At 41.8% G+C, this 23,046-nt stretch overlaps 1 protein-coding gene across 1 annotated transcript in view; it reads left to right on the forward strand.

Annotated features, from left to right (window-relative positions):
• KCNH8 (potassium voltage-gated channel subfamily H member 8) overlaps positions 1-23,046 on the forward strand; it is a 358,591-nt gene that overhangs the window by 110,894 nt on the left and 224,651 nt on the right. Inside the window, exon 2 of the mRNA XM_045037664.1 lies at positions 8,147-8,380. Within this exon, the coding sequence (XP_044893599.1) occupies positions 8,147-8,380 (234 nt within the window). The remainder of the gene's footprint in view (positions 1-8,146; positions 8,381-23,046) is intronic.

Here is a 23,046-nt window from a genome sequence, read left to right on the forward strand (position 1 = left end):
AGAGAGAGAGAGAGAGAGAGAGAGAGAGAGAATCACAAGCAGGCTCCAAGGTCAACACAGAGCCCTTGGGAACATGCATGACCAGAGCTGAAATCAAGAGTCAGACTCTCCAGGCGCCTGGGTGGCTCAGTTGGTTAAATGTCCGATTTTGGCTCAGGTTATGATCTCTTGGTTTGTGGGATCGAGTCCTGACTTTGGCTCTGCACTGACAGCTCAGAGCCTGGAACCTGCTTCAGATTCTGTGTTGCCCTCTCTCTCTGCCTCTCCCCTGCTAATGCTCTGTCTCTGTCTCTCTCAAAAATAAATAAAAGCACTAAAACTTTTTTTTTAAAAAGTCGGATGCTCAACCACCTGAGCCACCCAAGTGCCCCATGTTTCCTAAACTCTTACGAGATAGTATGCCTGAGAAGAATTAGCTCAACACTGAAGCTCACACCCCTGAAAAAGTGGAATTTGCAAAACTAAGTGATTTCACTATTACCAGGTAATGATAAAGAGTGTACTTGGGACGCCTGGGTGGCTCAGTTGTTAAGTGTCCGACTCTTGGTTTCGGCTCAGGTCATGATCTCACCTTTCCTGGGTTGGAGCCCCACATCTGGCTCCGTGCTGACAGTGCAGAGCCTGCTTGAGATTTTCTCTCCCTCTCTCTCTCTGCACCTCCCTTACTTGCTTGCTCTCTCTCTCTCTCAAAATAAATAAACATTAAAAAAAAGAGTGTACTAAATTTGCTTAACATGCATTTGTCTTAATGAGCTTTTATCTTTATTGGGAACTTAAAAATTGGCTTATATTTTTAACTTCATCAAGATTGCTATTTGTTTTTATCCAAGTTATTTTTATTCAGCCATTTAGGTGAATGGTGAAATAAACTTTAAGAAGAAAATTTTTTGAATAGGTGTTACGTGCATATGGGACAAAATTCAAAACGTAAAAAGGTATACAATGAAAAAAAGGCTTCTTTTTTTCTTGTTTTTATCCTGAGCCACCATTGTAGATCTTTCCAGTGATATTCTAAAGGAGCTTCTCACCCTTTAATATGCATATGAATATTGGTAAAATACAGATTCTGATTTAGGGGGGTGGGGGCAGTCTTAAGAGTCCACATTTGCAAGAATTTCTCAGCTGAGTCTGATATTGCTGGCCTCGGACCGCACTCCCAGCGGCAAAGTGGAGAAGCACACTTGTTTATATTTGTCTCTGTGTTTGTTTATTGGACTGAAAGGAGCAAGATATTCTCAAACACTGATACAGCTTACTGCTTTCTATTACAACTTCAGCCATCGAATTCCAGCTCGGAGCTTTGCTTTGTGACAGTTTTCTTCTAATTTTTGTCTGTCTGGAGTGATAATTTATACAGTTTGTTAAAAATCAAATCATAAATGAATGATGAAAACCGTCAATATGACCATTTGAAACCTGGCACTAGGTGAGGCGTAAATCGTGAGGACTATGAGAATCCCTCTTGGCAAATTTTTTATCTGCCTTTTTTTTTTATAAGGTTAGAAAAGTCCTCAAATCCAAACAACCTCCTAAATTTGGGTACAAGGCACACTGAGGATTTTAGCTTGCAGCCAGTATCATCTATCTAATAAAGATGCCATCATACTTGGAAATGATACAATTAAGTTCCCCAAAATCAATATAAAGTACAGAGATGGCCTAAATATTTTAAAGTCAGAGACATTCACATTCTATCTGCCTGAATAAAGTATTCTCTAGAGATGACCGTGATCAATATCACAAGGGGTACGGACATTATCTTTCTTGGACCTGTATGTGAATGTTACTCAGAAAACATGGGCGGCTCCTAAAAGAAGATTAAAAGTTTGTGTTCGTTTCTTATTTTCTGCAAGAATGTGAGCGCTAGAGGATTCAAATTTGCCCGTCACTGTGGCTGCAGAGTATGTTTTTATGAATACTTGTTCACATGGTGCAAGGTTTGGTTTTAGGAGAGGACCAATACCAGAGGCACGTTTCAGAAATAAAGATCTGGACCATCAAAAATCTCAATTTCTATGTGATTGGCAGAAAGAGCCAGAGGAATATGGATTCCTCCTTGAGGCCAAGTTAGTGTGTGTCACTGACCCCTTTGGTTTGAATGATCCCAGGGGACAGATGGATTTGGATCTGCCTAATCCCCTTGATCATGCACTCGTCTACCTTGCGTCGTGATCCTTATGCCTCGGTTATGTTGAGGTGTGCTATGTGGTACATGCTAAGTAGTGTGCTAAGTCACAGAAAGCAAAGAGCACACCTTCCTGAAGTTCCAGCTGAGTTAAAAATTGGGCAGGCCCATATCAAAACAAATCAGAAACACTCAAACATGAACAGACAACGCAGAAGAATACAAAATTCTGATAGATTTTTACCAAACATGAGATTTCAAAACAATATTGAGTTAGGTCTCTGCTTCCAGGTCCCTTGGAATGCAAATTTATGGCTTCAGCCGACAGAGGGATATTTTAATGGAAGAATTTTAGAAGTACTCTGATCTACACGGAAAGGGCATGAGGAGATCAGAACCCTGATCTTTTGAATTGTAGCTACCTTTCTTTGCCTCCTTCAAGCCTCTGGAGTGGGTGTGTGCAAAATATTTTGGAACCAAGAAAGTTGCTGTGTTACTTTTGAACTCTTGACTTTCTGGAGGTAATGAGGTGACACAGAGGTTGCTGAGAGACTCCGACTGGTTTAAGAGAGGTCATCAATGAACTTATTTTCAAAGCTGAACTTGATATTATTTATTTATTTGTTGGTTGGTTGGTTGGTTGGTTTATGAGTTGATACATGTTAATGAACTTCTAATAAATGATCTCTAGAGAAAACGCTGCTGATTTGGGCTGTTCAGCAGCGTTTGGGCTGCTGATTTGGGCTGTTTCTGAGCAGAAAAGGTAAAAATTTTCTAGAATAACCCATTTTCTAGAATTAACTTTACCCTATTTTCTAGAATTGTTTTTCTAGAATTAACCCATTCCGGCTGGAAGTAGAGAACAAGTCACTTCTTTACAGAGGGAATACAAGATGTATTGAATGGAGTCTATCATTGAGAACCAGTTTTAATCCTTAGCTTCCCACCTTGGGCAGGAAGCTAAAGTTCTCCAGGCTTCAGTGTTCTCACAGGAGAAGTGGGACCAGTACAAGGATGAAATGAGTTAGATGTGGATTGACATTTGCCTTCTCTTCTTTTTTTTCTTCGATACCTTTCCATTTCTTCTTCCATTCCCTTAGTGCCTAGAAGTTGACAATGAGTAGTACCTCACCATTCGAGTGGGAAAGTGGTGCTGTGTGTTAGAAGTCAGCCCAAAGGACCTGGGTCTTTCCCAATACTGAGATTCCCTCTGATGATCTACGAAAGCTTTTTGCTAAGGAAGCATTTAGAAAAATAATCAACTGTCTAAAGTAGAAACACATTTAGATCCTACTGTTTACTGGCTTCAAAACTGAATGTGCACAAAAGGATGACCTAGAAACAAGCAGGAAAAAGCTGTGTGGCATTTAGATGCATATCACATATGCATAATTGATTCCTTAAAAGGTTAAATACCCTTAGCATATGTAGGGATAGTGATATATCCATGATGGATTTATAATTATTATGGCAATGGCTTTGTTTTACATAATTCTAAAGTAAATGCCATGTTTCTTTGGAAATTCCAGGACTGGGATTCAGAAAAGCATATGTTTCCAAGTAGATAGCAGGGTAAAAGGAGCTACTCTTTCCCAAACAGAAGGACTATTCATGTAGCTAGTACGCTAAGCTTTATGAGGCACTGACTGCCACTAAATTCTCTTTGGAATTGAAATGCAATTACATATCGAGGACAAGTGCTAAATATAAACAGAAAAGGCCAAATACATGACTATTTTTTTGCTTTGTTTTTGCAGTATATTTGCAGGAGGAATTCAATACCCCAAACACACTATAATCCTTAATTGAAACACACGGGCAATTTGGTGAAGCCTTTAGCAGCCTTTTTCAAAAGCTTATTGTAGCTTGCGAAACTGGTCTTTTCTTACGTAAACAATTGTAAGGATGCTAAGGAAATTAATAAAAGAACCAAGTCACTAAGAAATATGTAGAATGAAATACTATAATGTATGCCATAAAGTCAGAAAAAAATTGGAGTATGTTGTCTGAGGATACATATGTAAGCGGTAAAAACTGTATGAATGGGAATGGGTATTACAAAAATTCAAATTTGGGGTTTCTTCTTTGGGGAAGGAGGGAAATACAGTCTGTGCGGTACCCACAGGGGTTTTTGCTGGATGTATGATCTATGGGTGTTCATTGCCGATGTTAAATATTGTTATGTAATTTTTTAGGTAAGTTACATTTCTTAATCTGTAAGAATGGAAAAGTCAAAAGAACACAGTGAAGAAAAGCACAAATTAGGTTGGTAAAAAAAAAAAAGTAAGATAGTAATAATGATAAAAAGTAAATTTATTAATCTTGGGTTGATCAAAGTATCCTCATATTGTACTTTTAAAAGATTTAAATACATGCCATGCACAAGACACAACCACAATAGGTCTCTAGAAGGGCTGGAAATGGAAAGATGAGAAAGGGTATAGCAGATAGATACTGATGAAGTTTTGGGGTGATGGTGTGGTGGTTCGGATCTGATGGCCGAGAAAGAATTCTGGAAGACATCCCTGGGGCAAAAAGGTGATTTTATTAAAGCCTGGGTCAGGACCCATGGACTGAAGAGCTGCTGCATGCACTGGATCGTGGCAGGCCACTCATTACATACTCTCAGGCTGGCAGAGCGTCAGGGAGAGAGTGTTCTGGAAGCAAGGTTTCCAGGATCTTGAGGGGCTAGCTATTGCTAGGGAAATGCCACTTACTACCATTTAATAAGACCTCAGTCATGAGTCCCTTCGGATGAATATGGGGTGGGGGTCATAAGCTCGGAGTATGATTGCCAGCGTATATCTTGGGGGAGTTGAGATAAAGGAAGTTTCCAAAGGAGTGTTTCTAGGTTAAATTAGACTTACAGGTTCCTGGAGCGGGGGCATGGTCAGGATAACGTGAAGTCAAGATTCCCTTTTGCCCCTAGCAAAGTGTCATCATCATCAAGGCAGATGAGCTCCTAGGGGGAGGTCACTGCTGGTTTCAAGGAGTTGTCAGTGGGCTCTAGGCAGTAAGGGAATTTAATTTTGCATTTGCCTTGGTTTCCCACATCACCATGGCAAGCACTTAAACCCCTTTCCCTTGTTCTTGGGTAGCCAGGAGCGTCGGAGGAATATCACACAGATCCCGCTTGGGTGGGGGGTGTGCCAGCCTGTGTTTTGCCCTCAGCTGCCCTATGCTCCCTCATCAAATACTAACAGAAGAAAGCTATTGTAGCCCTTTAAATAACAGGGAAACTGGACGTTAGGATAAAATGTAGTGTTGTTTATTCTCTCTCTGTCTTCAATTACTCTTTCTCCATCCTGAGACCATTTCATCCGGGCGTCTGCTTCTGAACTTGGAAGACTTTTGATAAATCATTTCTGCCTATTTCTTATTCCAAGCTAACCATTTTCAAAGCTTGGAATCTTTAATCTCTCAACTCTGGTAGTACTTATTATCTGAGTACCATTGATTTGGTACTAATCATAGGCTCTGTTTTAATGTTATTGGTATTCACGCATTTCTTCAATTAAATTGTTAGAATCTAGAGCTATAGATTATACCTTCTTCGCCTTTTAACACCCAGCATCACCTCCTCCTAAGATCTGCCATGCAGTAGAATCCAGTCACCTGGCATACAGTAGAAAGTCAATAAACATGTCAGCGGGCAACTGAAAAATGGCTTCTGAAAGTGCATTAAGAGCTGTTTTAGGATGTTTGAGTGCTTTGGCAATGCTGTGTATTTACATTTTTTTAATTTAACATAATTTCTTTTTTTTAAGTTATTTATTTTTAGAGAGAGAGAGAGAAAGGATGAGTGGTGGAAGGACAGAGAGAGAGAGAGAGAGGACAGAGCGAGAATCCCAAGCAGGCTCCACACTGTCAGCACAGAGCCTGATGTGGGGCTTGATATGGGCCTCAAACCCATGAACCATGAAAACATGACCTGAGCCCAAGTCAGATGCTTAACCGACTGAGCCACCCAGGTGCCCCTATATTTACATTTTGTAAACAATCTCTCAGCCAAAGTTCTCTAATGGAGACAGAAAGAGACACTATGGTTAGAGAGTGACCAGGAGCTGTGTAGAGTTGGTAAGGTGAAGACCATAGCCTGGTAGGAGGGTGCCCACCTCTGGACCTAGCTGGGAACTCCTGCAGGTTCATTAACTGATCTTTAAGGGTGGAGACTGCATCCAATAAACTTTTTATCTCTACACCTGGAACAAAGTCCAACATGTAGTACGTGGCCGATAAATGCTTCTGCAAGGTATGAGAGAATTAAATTTTAGTCTTGGATAATTTAATTCACTCCCATGGCTTCAAAATAAGGTGCCATTGAAGCTTCCCAGCGCAGGTCTTTAGCTCTGGCTTTTCTCCACAGTGGGGAGGGTGAGTGGGAGGGTAGAGGAGGCAGCCCAGCCCAGGCAGGATGCAGATGTTAGCACTAGAATTTGTACTCTGGGCTTAGGGGCTGATTGGAGCAAAGCTGGATAGAGTGGATTTGGTTCTGCCAGCGGATAGTGGACTATGTTTAAAAGGCCACGAGGAAGCCCATGGAATAGATCTTCAGTGCTTGTCCCGCTGGCCATTGAGAAGTAGCTGGGGTTCCTGCCTTCTCATGGCATGCAAGATAGGCTGTCTGTTGCAAACCTTGTTTAAACATAGTGGTTTTTGAATCGGCAATATATAAAGCATAGTGTATAAAAATCAAAGGGTACAGTGGGTATATGGTCAAAATAAGTGTGCCTACCACTTTTGCCCAAAGTTACTCTCTTTAAAGACATCTACGGTTACCAAGTCATTCCATTGAAGTTTAGGTACGCACAAACATTTCACATTTAGATATACATATACATGTTTGTGTTTCTATATTTCCAGACAAATAGTTCATCTGATAGCATGTTATATTGAATCTTGATTTTTTCATTTAAGACATTATGCTGGAATTCTTTCCATTTTTTCTTGTATTATTTTAAAAAATCCCAGCCTCTAATATTGTCTGATATACTGTCCAATATTGGTTTCATGAGAAAATGAATGAATGATTTAATAATAGTTTCTAATTCATTCTCAACCTAGAGTCTCCTACCATCAGATTTTATAAAATGCCTTATCTTACAGCCCATCTTTAATTTGCATCTTTTTGCTTATAAGTATCCTATCGAAACCTCAAAAAGTCTCAAAAAAATTCATCCGGCAGGAACCTTCCTTGAATATTGCCTCTCACACTGTCCTCCAGGAGTTATCTTCAAGCACTTAACACTTTGCTATTTTTGATTGTCCTTTAATTCTTATTTGTTAACATCATAACCATAAAGGTGTGCGTAATACTCAACAGCTTTTATTGAATATTTAATTGTGCCAGACATTTCACTAAGCACTTTAGGTGCATTTCCCATTAATCCCTACAACACACCTTTCTCTCCCTTTAGTAGGAAAATTCCAAGTTGTGGTCCTCTGTCACTTGTAGGGTCTGTATGATTGAGCCTCAGCTGTCATGGCAGTAAAACCCTTTTCTTCTACTCTTTATTACCTTTCCTCCCTTCCCTCTCTCAATTCTCCAATTGCTTCCTTCCTGAAATCACCTGCCAAATAAATGACTTACACTCACATCCTCCTTCAGGGTCTGCTTTTCGGGAAATGAAATCTCAAGAAACCGAAGTTTAGCGTGTGAATAACTTGTTCAAGTTTATCAGTACATCGAGTGGCAGGTTGAGGATTTGAGCCCAAAGCCACACCCAAAAGTGCCCTACGTGACTGCTAACTAGAGAGTACGTGCCTCGAAGCAGACCAATGAATCCTGACTTCTCTCTGTAGTGTGTTTCAAAATGCAAGCCAACGTCAGAGCTTAATACTTCTGCCGGTCATTGCCATTTTGTTTTGGACAGTCTCTTTCCCGCCCTGGCACACCAGGACATGCATTTTAGGCACGGTTAAGCTAAACCTGTGTCCTCTTCATTTGTTACTGAAACTGTGATTTATGAAACAGTTCCTCGTGCTCGTGTAGTGGCTGAATGTCCTCTTGTCATTCTACAGACAGCAACTTCATCCTCGCGAACGCCCAGGTGGCCAAGGGGTTCCCCATAGTCTACTGTTCTGATGGCTTCTGTGAGCTGGCTGGATTCGCCCGGACTGAAGTCATGCAGAAGAGTTGCAGCTGCAAATTCTTATTTGGAGTCGAAACCAATGAGCAGCTGATGCTTCAAATAGAAAAGTCGCTGGAGGAGAAAACAGAATTCAAAGGAGAAATTATGTTCTACAAGAAGAACGGTGAGTGCCTTTCTTAGACTGGTGCTCATTGGGCAGTTGTGAAGGGTCACCCTCTCCCAACTCAGTAATTACTTCATAACTCCCATTAAGGCTTAATGGTATTTCATGTAAATACAGGCTGTTACTGAAGTTCTGCTAGTGACTCGGGCAATAGTCTTGTTTTAGCCATTAGCAGCATAAACTGCTTGAAAACTTAGCTTTAGAATTATGACTGCTCAATGTTAATATATTAACTGAGTGAATATAAGCTAAAATAAAGTGTGTTACAGTTTTACTATGGTCATTCTTAAAATACATATTAGATACGGTAGTTGTTAATATAGTATAAATAGATGATCTTATCCGGGGATGTTTTCCAAATTGTATGCCTTTCAGAACCACATCTCAACCACAGTCATTAAGGACAGAGATCCGGTGTTCACTGGCAGAAAAGGAAGTTAATTTAAAGCACATCAGCATAGGCATTTTTCTCTTCCAGTTCACTGGCCCCAGAGCCTTTCTCACTACCTTTTGATTTTTTTTTAAATGTTTTTTTTAATGTTTTTATTTATTTTTGAGACAGAGAGAGACAGAGCATGAGCAGGGGAGGGGCAGAAAGAGAGGGAGACACAGAATCTGAAGCAGGCTCCAGGCTCTGAGCCGTCAGCACAGAGCCCGACGTGGGGCTTGAACTCACAGACCGCGAGATCGTGACCTGAGCCAAAGTCGGACGCTTAACCGACTGAGCCACCCAGGCGCCCCTCTCACTACCTTTTTAAAGACAAACTAAGAGACACATGGTATAATTCAAGGTGGGAGTAAATTTGCCTGGCTCAAAACTGCCACTGAGGAAATATGAAGCATTTTCTTGTGGTTGCAGTTTTGTGACTCTTCTCTAAATAAAAGAAGATCTCTAGGGATGGGTGTATATCTGCAGTGCTTGGGTCCTATGTAGGAATCAGTATCATTATCTCATGGGTCCTGGTGGTTGGGATGAATCCAAGAGGCATTATTTTGGGGAAATGCTAAATCAAAATTAGAACAAATTGCCATTTTCCAGTTTCTAAAATTTTATCTCTTTCTTTAGTAGTCTTCCCTAAAGTAACATAGCCTTCTGAGATTTATCTGGGCACATGGTTGCCAAGGTAGAGAATAGATTTCCCAGCCTCTTTTGCAGTTGGGCTGGACATGTGACAACGTTTTGGGCCAGTGATATGCAAGAGAATGATTTGTGCAACCTTTAGGAAAAATCCCTAAAGAAATACAATTGTGTGCCCTCTAATTTTTCTTCTCCTTTCCCATGATGTTACAGACTAAATTATGTATCCTCAAAATTCATATGTTGAAGCCCTAACCCCCAATGGGACTGTATTTGGAGATGTGGCCTTTAACGAGGTGATTATGGTCAAATGAGATCGTAAGGGTGGGGCCCTAATCCAATACGATTGGTGTCCTTATAAGAACAAGAGATACCAAGGATACGGCATACAGGAAAGGTGATGCAAACACACAGAGAGAAGGCCACTGTCTGCAGGCCAATGAGAGAGGCCTCAATGAAACAATGCTGTCAGCACCTGATCTCCATTTTCAGCTTCCAGACCATGAGAAAATAAATTTCTGTTGAAGCCACCCTGTCTGTGGCACTTTGTTAAGGCAGCCCCAGCAAAGCAGTGGGCTTTTTCTGTGGGTCAGAACGTTAAGGCAAAGCTGGAAAGCCAGCTTCCACCGTTTGCAAAGGTCAGCATCATAGAGGAGTGCCCAGTAACAGGATGAAAGGAGCCATCCTCCCCCACCCCAGACAGAAGCTCGTACATGCCCATCTTATTTGAATCATTTCATTTGGGGGTCGTTTTGTTACAACGTCTAAATTGCGTTCTAACGCAGGGTTTCTCAACCTTGGTGGCGTTGACATTTTGGGTCGGTAATCATTCGTTGTGGAAGGCTGTCTTGTGCATTGTGCATGGCAGATGATAAGGAGCATTTCAGGCTTCTATATTTTGCTCTCAACACTTAGTATTGGGGTCATTGTCAGGCAGAGAAGTGGGGGCCTAAACATGGGAACTTCATCTTCTTTTATAACGGGTTTGTCTTTGGAAGATATTCTTTGAGCGTGTGAATTTTGGATTCACAGTGGGCATGAAATATTGGAGAGTATCATCTTGGGAGGCACAGAATATCCAATGCTTTGGTATTAGGAACATAGTTCAGACCATTGTGTCCTTCCTAGTGTCAATAGATAAGGCCTACGTAGCAAATATGATAAAATGAAAGGACTCCGGTTCTAATTATAGCACAATCATTGAAGAGAGCCTGAGATTAAAAAAAAAAAAAAGTGGAAGATGCCACTGAGAATGCAGACTGGTAGGGAGTGATAAAACCACCATCTGGTGGAACAAAGAGAAAAGGGATATCTTTTGTCTAAAATATCTGCTGACAGCAGACTTGTCCTTCTCAGGATAGGCACCTTGGATAGATGACTCCAAGTCCATCTGGGTGTCTTCCTTTTTCAGCCACCTCTAAAGTTCTGAATGTAGCACCACTGACAAAAGTTCAGGCCGAGGAGGAGAAGCCCCAAAAATGGAGATTTGAGAGGCCAGAAAAGTGGAAATTGTGGAGCACAGTGTGGGAATTTCCTGAGTTCAATGTTTTATAGGATGTCTGCAGCCTTGGACCTCTTTGGATGGAAATCATTAAAAGCATCAGTTGCCTCTATGCCAATCAATATGGAAAATTGTCTGACGTTGTGAGCAAACAAATTGATCCAGTTACAAGTGGTTGAAAATTGCTGCCTCTCCTATGATAATCATGCTGTATTTTCGCTATTTTTAGAAGTCTCTGTCTGCACACACAACAGTGAACCTTTGAAGGCACAATCTGTGCATGAGTTTACTCTGCATCTCCAGCGTGTAGAGCTTGAGCTCAGAGCAGTGTCCATCAAATGTTCATTCCTCAGTAAATGCTTGCCGAATGGAATTGAAATGGAACATTAGAGGGACCTATGGATACTTCAGAGACTGTCTGGATTTCTGATTTTTAAAAATAAGCTATGCCCTCAAGGGTCCTCCTTCTCTCCTCCAAAGCTCCTTTCTTTTAACTTACTTTCGAAAGTAGTGCCTGTTTCTTATTCTGGCTTGATACATTTTGACCATCTGTGACTGAGCTTCTTTGCTTACTGGCCCCTCAGTGTTGCACTGACCTCATGGGAAAACACTGCCTTTCCTCTTCTTGCTCAGGCCTATAATAACCTGACCGGAGGCTGGTGATGTGCATCAGAGTACTCAAAGGTTTTAGGGCATCTCATGGGACTTATCGTAAAGGAAGACACACTACAATCCTATAGCAAATGTGCCTATTTACTGAGTCCAGAGGAAAATAAAAAGAAGAAGTTCTTACTGGCATTACCCACCTGTCAGAACCCCAGCTCCTAGTCATGTCTTGAGTCTGTAAGTCTGCCTCCTACCTCTCTCTACTCCCCCCCCCCATTAAAGATCCTTCTTTCATACTTTATGAAGTATGCTTCATAAAGCATGAAGGTTGAATGCTCTAGTCCTCTTTAGGAAAACCTTACTGTCTACCCACTAGACTGGTCTTCCTTGAAGGGTGTATTGTCCTCTCCTGACTAGAGAAAAGTGTGGGACACAGCATTCTCCAGAAGAATTCATCCCGCAATGCAGAGTAATTCAGCCTAAATAAAAATAAAATAAAACCATAAAGGGATGGAGAAGAATAGGTTTCATCTGATCCCTTTCCTTATCTCTGCTCCAACAATTTGCTCCCTTCTCTCTGGGTTATTGTGGTTTCTTCTAGGTAACTGATAGAAAATAGACATATCTAGAGGGGTGTCTGTGTGGCTCAGTTGGCTCAACATCTGACTTCGGCTCAGATCATGATCTCACGGCTCGTGGATTTGAGCACCACATCACGGAGACTGCTTGGGATTCCTTCTCTCTCCTCTCTTCCTATGTGCATTCTCCCTCTCTCAAAATAAATAAATAAACTTCAAAAAATAGAAAACAGACATACGTAGAAGTACATGTACACGCACAGCCCTCCGAAAATATAGTCATCAAAGAGAATACAGTCTTTTAAAAGGTCAATAATTATGACAGCTAGAAGAAGAATAATGGCTAACACTTAAACAATATTTAGTACATGCTGAGAACTTTCTCACATACTTAACTTTTACTTATATTAGCCTATTTAATCCTAGAACTTTTTTAAAAATACTCTTATATTATCATATTGCAGATGAGGAGACCAATATACAGAAAGAATAAGTTTTTTTTTAATTAAGTAATAATTAGGAAGATAAATAGTTTCACAGGTAAGCATAATATAAATCTACAGTTATGCTGCAGGTAACAAAATGTAGAATTGTCAAATTAGTCTACATCTGAAACTAATAAAGCATTATGTGTCAACCATACTTTAGTAAAATCATCTATTTTCAAAAAAAATTAAGTGATTGTATAATTACCGTAAAGCACTAATCATCGACTTATAGAAATTGTCCATTACTGCGTTGTCATATTGTGTATGATTGTATTTGGAATTTGACTTATTTCAAGTAAAATACCTAAGTAAAATTCAGACGTAAAAAAGCGTAATATGTAAACTTGTCTTTGTCTAAGATAGAGATAGTAATATTTTACACTTTCACATTCAGACGGAGTTGACATTTCTCCTCACTTGTCCTCCCTCTAGATAGTCAAGGGTCTACCCATATATCAGAAATAGATGCCTTTTCAAAAAGCAGACTCCTCCACTTTTGTGGGTTTTTTTTTTTAATGTTTTTGAGAGAGAGAAAGAGAGAGAGTGCAAGCAGAGGAGGAGCAGAGAGAGGGAGACACAGAATCCAAAGTAGGCTCCAGGCTCTGAGCTGTCAGTACAGAACCTGATGTGGTGCTCGAACTCATGAGCTCCGGGATCCTGACCTGAGTCGAAGTTGGATGCTTAACCTACTGAGCCACCCTCCAGTTTTGTTGATATCAAAAGCCATGAACCAGAACTGTTCTGGGCAAACAGAGGTATGTCTACCCTAACTGAGTGTAATCATTTTATTAATTCTGTGTTCATCCTCTCATTTCTTCTATATGAGTGATACTAATATCTATGTGGTTCTCTCTTTTTCTTATGCATAGCATACTTTGCACACTGTTCTGCACCTCACAGAACACTGTGTCCTGTAGGACTGTGTATACCTTGTCGAACTCTAAGGTTCTTTCTGCCATCACCAGAAAGTTATTTTATAAATCATTTCTTAGTATAACTACATTTTTGCAACTTTCTGAGGTAGGTTCCCTCTCCTAGGGTGGCCTCTCTTACACTAGTATTTGAAACATTTCCCTTCTTTACCCTGATCTTCATGCTCTGACCAAGTTGAGTTCTGGTTCTAGCAGCTTCCAAGAAAGATTTTCTCGGAGCGTTGAAGGCTCAGGCAGCCCCAACACCATCCTATCTTTGTGTAGCCCACTTGCACTCACCCGAAATGGAGCTCCTTTCTAGTTTCTTTTTGTAAGATTTTTTTAAATTTTTTTTTAAGTTTATTTATTTTGACAGAGACAGAGTATGAGCATGAGCTGGGGGAGGAGCAGAGAGAGAGAGAGGGAGACACAGAATCCGAAGCAGGCTCCAGGTTCCAAGCTGTCAGCATAGAGCCTGACGCGGGGCTCGGACTCACGAACTGTGAGATCGTGGCCTGGGCCGAAGTCAGACGCTTAACCGACTGAGCCACCCAGGCGCCCCTAAGATTTTATTTTTAAATAATCTCTACACCCAACATGGGGCTGAAACTCACAACACCAAGATCAAAAGTCACATATTCCACTGACTGAGCCAGCCAGGCACCCCTCCTTTCTAGTTGTAGTTGTTTTCAGATCTCCAGAGCCCTCCACTCTCAGAGCATTTCTTCTTTTGGAAATGGATAACCTGTTGAAGGTTTAAGAGGTTCCAAGCTCCTAGGCCTGTGAGAATTCTCCTTTTCCTATCCTGTTTTTACCTTGCGGTTGCTACTCCTGCAAGGATCTAGCTTCTAAGTCAACTAATCTGTCACAAAGGAGCCAAAAATGTAGCGAGGGAAGATAGTCACTTTAATAAATGGTGTCGGAAAAACTGGATATCCACATACAAAAGGATGAAAACGGACCACAATCTTGTACCATACACAAAAGTCAACTCAAAATGGAATAAAACTTAATTACTGGGGGTATTGCCCCATCACTCTGTATTCTGAGGTTCTGGGGGGGGGCACACTGTTATACAGTTTTGCTCATGATTTTGTGTGTGTATTTCTGATTTTGCTACCTTAGTTACTTTAATTTTGTGAAAGGATTGAGGATGTTTCAAAGATCAACAACTCTTCACCACCATTGCTTTTTCACGTAGCTGTTTAAACAATCTCTTTAGACCATGTACAGTTGCTTTGGGGATATAAGTCCAATCTCTGAGAGTTTTCTTCTCCTTCTTTTTTTCTTCCTAAATTGCCATTTGTATGGCTGCGGTGTGAGGGGAATATCTGAACCGAAGGCATAGTGAGGAAAGGACCCCCTGACCTCTTGTTGACCACTGATTCATGCATGGCCCATCTGTCTGATGCTCTCGCAAGGTGAGCACACCCATCCTTCACACCTAGAAGCAAAGGGAGTCTCCGGGGAAATGAACTGGAACATCCTTTATGCTCTCACATTTCCTCAAAAGTAGGCAGCCACCTCCATGTTGATAAAGAGGTAGTCTGACGAGCAGTTTCTCTCCAGTCCGAAATAGAGAAGCGAAAAGGTCCCTAATATCTTCAATGTTTCCAAAAAAACAATCCAATGCAGCTTCTTTTGTCTTCAAAGCTGTGAAACCTCCGAGTGGAGAGATTATCTCTGGCTTCCCCTACTTGTTCGCATGATCCACAAGCTGAGGAGGGACAGGCTAAGATGTCATCTCATATTGCCATCTTCCAGATTCCAGCTTCTGGGTCAAGTTTTTTAATGGTAGAAAGTTGTTTCTTCACTGTCATAGAAGACCATCATGCTTGGCTCTATGGGCCCCAACCGTTAGATGTTAATCTTAGCATATCCTCTCCACAGAAATCTTATCTTTTAAGCCCGTTTTCTTTTATTGATTGATTGGTTGGTTGATTGATTTTATTTCTTAAAATTTTAATTCTGGCATAGTTAACATAGAGTGTTATATTAATTTCAGGTTTACGATATGGTAACTCAGCAATTCCATATTATCATCCAGTCCTCATTCCAAGACAAGTGCACTCCTTAATTCCCATCCCCTATCTCACCTATCTCCCCATCCACCTCTCCTCTGGTGACCATCAGTTTGTTCTGTAGAGTTAAGAGTCTCCTTCTTGGCTTCTCTTTCTCTCTCTCTTTTCCCTTTGCCCAGTTGTTTTGTTTGTTTTTAATTCCACATGCAAGTGAAATCATATGATATTTGTCTTTCTCAGGCTGATTTATTTCCCTTAGCGTTACACTCTCTAGCTATATCCATGTTGTTGCAAATGGCCAGATTTCATTCTTTTTAATGGCTGAGTAATAATATTCCATTGTATCAAGCCCATTCCATACAAAATAGATCCCAGGAAGAAAAATGCGGGAGGAGAGCACACATTTATCAACGTTTATTTATTTTTGGGACAGAGAGAGACAGAGCATGAACGGGGGAGGGGCAGAGAGAGAGGGAGACACAGAATCGGAAACAGGCTCCAGGCTCTGAGCCATCAGCCCAGAGCCTGACGCGGGGCTCGAACTCATGGACCGCGAGATCGTGACCTGGCTGAAGTCGGACGCTTAACCGACTGCGCCACCCAGGCGCCCCTGGAGAGCACACATTTAAGAAGAAAATGAAAATAACAGTTAATTTTGCAGATATAGTATCGTGATGTGTTAGTTTGCTAGGACTGACCTAACAAAGTACCACACACAAGTGGCTTAGACCAAAGAAATGTATTGTCTCACCATTCTGGGCACCAGGAGCCCACTATCGAGGGGTCAGCTGAGTTGGTTCTGCTGAGAGTTGTCAGGAAGAATTTGTTCCATGCCTCTGTCCTAGCTTCTGGTGGTTTGCTGGCAATCATTAGTGTTTCTTAGCTTGTAGAAGCATCATCCTGATCTTTACTTTCGTCCTCACATAGTGTTTCCTTCTGTGAGTGGCTATGTCAAGATTTCCCCACTTTTATAAGAATGCCTATCATATCTGATTAGTGCCCACCTTCATGATCCCACTTTAACTTGTTACCTCTGTAAAGACTCTATCTCCAAATAAGGTCATATTCCAAGTTAGGATTCTAACATATCCACCAAAAACACCTGGCTACATTTACATTAGGTATATCACAATTTAAGTGACTTGCCCAAGATTGTAAACTAGTAAATAAAGAAGCCAAGATACATAAACGTTCTTGGACTTCAAGGTCCTTGCCCTTAAGCCACTGGCTCTCTGTAGAAATGGGGATGGGTACCACCTCCCAGGGGCATTTTGCAAATCTCTGGGGATGTTTGACTCAAGAAGTTGTTTTGTCATTTAATGGGCAGGAGTCAAGGACACTAAATGTACTATAATATACGGGATTGTCTTGCATTCGAAGAATTGCAAGTATTTTCATACTTTGCAAAGTTTCATACTTTGCAAAATTTCCCAAAATTTCCTTGTGTTCTTTTATGGTTTGTTTGTTTGTTTGTGGTAAGAACAGTTAACGTGAGATGTATTCTCTTAACATTATGCAAAGTGAAATAAACCAGTCACAGAAGGACTGCAGGATTCCATTTTTATTAGGTATCTAAAATAATCAGACTCATAGAAGCAGAGAATAAAATGGTGGTTTCTGAGGGTTAAGGGGAGGAGGAAAAAGGGAGTTGTTCGCTGAGTAGAAAGTTTTAGCTACGCAAGATGAGTAAGTTGGACAGATCTATACCCCAGAGTGGCCACAGTTAACAATACAGTACCGAGTGCTGCATGACTTTGTAATGCCCCATCAGCTTTTCCGGGAAGTAAAGCACTGGTTTCTAATTATCTGAACTTAGAACGTAACACACAGTGTTTTGGGGAAGGCTTTAATTTCCCACTGAATTTCCGAGAATAAAACCATAGTGCAGTGAGGAATGATTCAATTTCATCTTGTTCAGAATTTCACCCATTTCTGAAAAATCTCATCACTGACTCACAGGACTTGTCCTGGGTGCAGCAAGCACGTGTGCCCGGGCTCTGCACGCAGAGTTCTTGGATTCCTGGAGATTCTGTACACGGGTCCAATTATCCAGCCGCCACAGTGCATCTTCTCTTGAAGCCAGTCATGCCTGAGCATTTCGTGTTGAGATGCATACTAGTTTATCAGAGATGGCTTCACTCTGATTTTTCTGTAAGCTTACTGGTAATAACATACAGTATTGCTTTTCTGAAAACAACCTGTATAATATTAATTATGATTTTTTCACTTTTAAATAGAGAAGAGAGAAATACAAGTATTTGTTATAAAAGGGAATCCCAAATCTGATAGTTTTGCATAACTCTTCTCACTCACAAATAAACTCATTCCCAGGTCACCTTCGAGATTTGCCGTCTGTTTCCACACACCTTCTGAACTATTGCTTAATGTTTTTCTTTATTTTTTACTTTTTTACTTTAGGGACAGAGAGAGCATGAATGGGGCAGAGGGGCAGAGGGAGAGAGAGCGAGAATCTCAAGCAGGCTCCATGCTCAGTGCAGAAAGCTACACTGGGCTTGATCTCACAACCCTGGGATCATGAAGTCGAGAGTCAGATGCTTGAAGGACTGAGCCACCCAGGCGGGCCTGCTTAATGTTTTTAAGTTGACTCACTTTTTTTAAAACTCAAATTGCAAGCAAAAGAAAGCTAAATCACTACTCTAAATGGAAAACCAGGATCACTAGCCTCAAGTGGAAGGTAACCATAAATAAATATGCAATGAAAATATTGTAATTTCAAGTCTTGAAACTTAAGGAAAAAAGTATACCGCGAAATCTATAATAATAAATCTAATTGATTATGGTGTGCCAACCAATGAATGCTATCTAGTTTTCCCAGTAAGAATTCAAGTAAGTGTGAATTTTCTCGCATTTACAGATAAGGAAAGTATGATGCAGAAAAATAATGTGAACACAGATGTGTCTTATGTGTGTTTCATGATAGACAGTACTCAGCTTGTCATGACATGGACAAACGCTTAGAAAAATCAAGGCTTTTTTTTTCTTTTTTTCTTTCTTTTTTTTTTTTTTTAATTTTTTTTTTCAACGTTTATTTATTTTTGGGACAGAGAGAGAGACAGAGCATGAACGGGGGAGGGGCAGAGAGAGAGGGAGACACAGAATCGGAAACAGGCTCCAGGCTCCGAGCCATCAGCCCAGAGCCTGACGCGGGGCTCGAACTCACAGACCGCGAGATCGTGACCTGGCTGAAGCCGGACGCTTAACCGACTGCGCCACCCAGACGCCCCATCTTTTTAAATATAGTTCGATTTTCAACTTTCTGTGGCTTGGACTTTAAATATATATATTCGTGACAACAAAAACAACTTATTTACAATTTACTGTTTGTTTAGGGAGGATGCCTTCTATGTGTTGGGGAATCCTTTGTTTACTCAGCTGCTAGATATATATTCAGATGAAAATCAGAAGCGGAAAACTTAAATTGTTCAGTAAATACAAAGTGGTGGTGAGTGGGGGTAGGCTTCTCGTAAGTAGCAATGGGGGGGAAGGCGAGAGGGGGAGAGGTCAGGGGGACAGGAAGAGAAGGTAAGAGAACGGGGAGAGCTAGAGAAATGGGAGATATTAGGTGGTTTCTTAACTCCTTTCCCTCAAAATGTCTGAAGGTAGGCCGGATATTTCTGTTTCAATATGCCTTAAAGCTAATAGGTATTAAAATGTAAGATATTTATATGAACTAGCTAAAATAATCTGTTCTACCAAGAGTATGCATCCCACTAGTTGAGCAAGCACTGCGTTTACTTCTGTGTACACATAAACAGTCTGAACCAGGCATATGCATACTCAGTCTTAGGAGGTCAGCTCATGGTCAAAGACAAAAGGAAGCAGATTTCTTCGTGAAATCTCTTTTTTATTTACAGTGAGCTGCTCATGGCAGATAGTCATAGTAAGGACCATCGCTTTCCTTCTAACACTGAGTTTATATGTAAGATATTTTTAGTGAGTTCAGTTACACTCAGTTTTTCAAATGACTCTGCAGATGATTTTTAGAATAGTTGATTATGCCCTGTAGGTATTTGAGAATTGGAGCTCAATACAGGAAAAGAGACAAAGCCTTGGGGTGATAGAATGTCACATGATTCTCAAAATCAACATTTTATTTATTTATGTATGTATGTATGTTTATTTATTTTTGAGAGAGAAAGAGACAGAGAGTGAGTGGGGGAAGGGCAGAGAGAGAGGGAGACACAGAATCAGAAGCAGGCTCAAGCTCTGAGCTGTTAGCACAGAGCCTGACACAAGGCTCGAACTAATGGACCGTGAATTCGTGACCTGAGCCAAAGTCAGACACTTAACTGACGGAGCCACCCATGTGCCCCAAAACTAGCATTTCATTTAAAAAAAATTTTTTTTTAATATCTATTTATTTTGGGGAGAGCGCAAGCAGGGGAGGGGCAGAGAGAGGGAGACAGAGGATCCAAAGCGGGCTTTGCACTGACAGGCTGACAGCAGCGAGCCCCATGTGGGGTTCAAACCCACGAACCGTGAGATCCTGACCTGAGCTGAAGTCGGTTGCTCAACTGACTGAACTACCCAGGTGCCCCCCAAAATTACCATTTTAAATGTGTAGCCTAGTTACTTCCCCAATACTATTAAGAAATGGGCTTACAGCGTTGCAAATAGAATGGTTTCGTATAAGATCCAAATTTCAGAGCAAGAGGTGTCATTCCCATCCATGTAATAAGTGAAAAACAAGAAAATGCTCTTTAATGGAAAGTGTAGTGTCTAAGCGCCTGTCTTTTGTGGCTGTGGGCGTTCCCAGACTGGGCGTCACTCACAGTAGCTTTAGATTTCCACCACATGGAGAGAACAGTGAGGTAAGCCAGGAACCTATTTCGACAAGAGTTACAGAACCAGCCTTGAGATTACAGGCAGTACAAGAAACTTTATCTTAAGGTGGAGCGAGATCTGGGGCAAAAGGAAAAGTAAATTCTGAGTGAAGCGAGAGCATTTTCCCTGCCAGCCCTCCCATGGACTCAGACCAGAGTCCATGAGAAAGGGAGCACAAAGGAGGTGCCATCCTTTCATAGGATCTCCTCAGGCTGTTGAGACTGTCTGAGCCCAGGGCATTAGCCTTCCTTGGGATGGTCCTTTGACAACCACTAAAAGCTTCACGGTGAGCCTGGAGGATGACGCAGAGCTTAGAGTCTTACATTCTTGGGAGGCAAGAGGACTAGATGATGGAGACCCTCCCCTTTGTGAGTTTTAGAAGTATCGGTGAAGAGCCCAATGGGGACTCAAGTCTACTGAAAAGCTAGTGAACGTAGGAGCTGGGAAGCTTTTTCCCTGTGGAATGGATACAAGCATATTCTTCCTCCCAGGCTCGTGGAGTCAAGGAGGCACAGCACAGTGTATCTAGTGTCCCAGTTAACCATGGCTGTGCAACAGCCACCTCAGAATTTAGTGGCTTAAAATAGTGGCTGTCTCAGCTTACAGTACTGTGGGTCAGGAATCCAGGCTGGGCTTGGCAGAATGATTCTTCTTCCTTTCGGGGTTGGCAGACGTTGGTTGGTAGGTGGTGTTCAGATGGGAGATGCTTGGATGTTCAGATTGGGGGACCTGAAACGGCTTCACTCTCATGTCTGGCCTGTTAGAAGTCTGGGATTGACCGGGACGGTGGCCTGAAGTGCCTACACATAGCCTTCTGGAGGCCTCCAGGTAGTCTAGTGTTCTGCGAACCAGGCAGACGCTGTGAGACCTTTTGTGACCTAGTTTGGGATGTCACCTGTGCAACTTCCATACCATGTCAGTACTGTGGTTGGGGCAGCTGCAAGTCTACCCATATTCGGGAGAAGGGGACCTGAATCCCAACTCTTGATAGAAAGAGTGATGAAAAAAAATGTGCAACCATCTTTTACAGACTTCAGGTCTAGATTTGTTGCAATGTGTTTGTCGAAAGAGAGAGGGAGAGCAGCAGGAGGCAAGAGGACATTTAATTCTGATGCTTATAAAATTTACAGTTTTCGTAATGTCTGAAGGGCCACAAATAGGGACCGTGCTTCCCACAGCTAAGTGTATTAGGGACCTGTGGGTCAGACTGTTGCTGCTAACTTTCCGTTACTTTCCAGTCTGATTCCTCTGAGCCTTTACTTCAGACTTGGCACGCCCCAAAATAGAAAGCATTTTATGATGCTTTTATGATTTTATGATGATTCTCCAATATGCCTGTTCAGTCTTGATAGAAGATTAGTATTTTATATTTCCCTCCTGTGTCTTTTGCATTCAAGAAGCGAGGCTCAGAAATGCAAGTGCGGTAAACAACCTTCAGGGATGGCAGCCGGAAGGGCAGAGAACTCAGAGAGGACAAGCACACGCAGCCTAAGGGGGAGGCTGCCAGGCAGTTTATCTTTTCACTTATTCATATTCGGGCTTTGTCCTTGTAAGCCTAGGCAGCTCTCCTGGGCTCCTTCCCACATAGCCGAACACGCTACTCTAAGTGGAACCATGCCCATGGTTCAGGTTGCATGGTTTAGTCAATGAGGAGTCTTCTGTCTGTACTTGACGGGCTAACCCCGGGCTGCCCAGCCAGGATGATCGGAGCAAAGTGAGACAGAGGTGCAGATCAGGCATCAGTGCCTTCGTCAGGACCTGCGTACCTCTGCCTGTCCTGTCCAGGTTGAGCGGTCACGGTTGCTGCCTTGCTAGTCCCTGCACGTCCACTTGTTCACGGTCAGCCTTCCTGACTTCATACAGTACTAACAACTAACGGAGCGTTCGCTGCGGGCCAAGCCCCGTGCTCGCTGTTTGCACGTGTTGTTACCTCTGTTTACACCTGTCATCAATCCTTTGCGGCAAATCCTATTAATGCCACACTTCACAGTTAAAGAAACTCATTCCCAGAGAAATTAAGTGGAAGGGCCAGGGTCCGAGACTCCTGATCGCTGCACTCACAGACACTTGGTCATGCTCACGGGCATGGCAGACCTCAGCCTCCTACTTAGGGAGCCTTCACCAGCTCCTGGTCTATGAGAGAGAGAGGGGCTTCCTAGGTGCTATATGTCCGGGAAGAACCAGCAAACAGTCAAGGAAAGAACCTATTAAGTTACTCATTTTTGTACCTGTGGCTATTCATATTCCATCTTTATGAGCCAGAATTGAAATGTAACCACCAGCAGTGTCTGAGAATCTTTGGAGCTAAACAAGTTCCCTTTGAAATGAGAAAAACTTGTTGTTTTAAAGGTTCTCTTTCTGTGGTGAGAAGGAGATATGGAGCTTGGAGAATCAAGCCTTGGTAAGGAAGAATCTTCCCACGATATTTACTGTGCCCAGGCCAAGGACCGGCTAGTATAACCAGAGCAGTAGCTAGAACCAGAAGGGCTTGGGGTAGAATCTTTGCTGTATACACTCCCTAAGTATGTATACTAGCTAAGTGACTTGGCTAGTCTGAGCCTCAGCTTGACCTTTTCTGAGGGAGAGAGGTCTGATGCAGGACCAAACGAGGTAACCATTGCTCACACCCATTAGGACA

This window comes from Felis catus, chromosome C2 (assembly GCF_018350175.1).
Source record: "Felis catus isolate Fca126 chromosome C2, F.catus_Fca126_mat1.0, whole genome shotgun sequence".
Lineage (NCBI taxonomy): Eukaryota > Metazoa > Chordata > Mammalia > Carnivora > Felidae > Felis > Felis catus.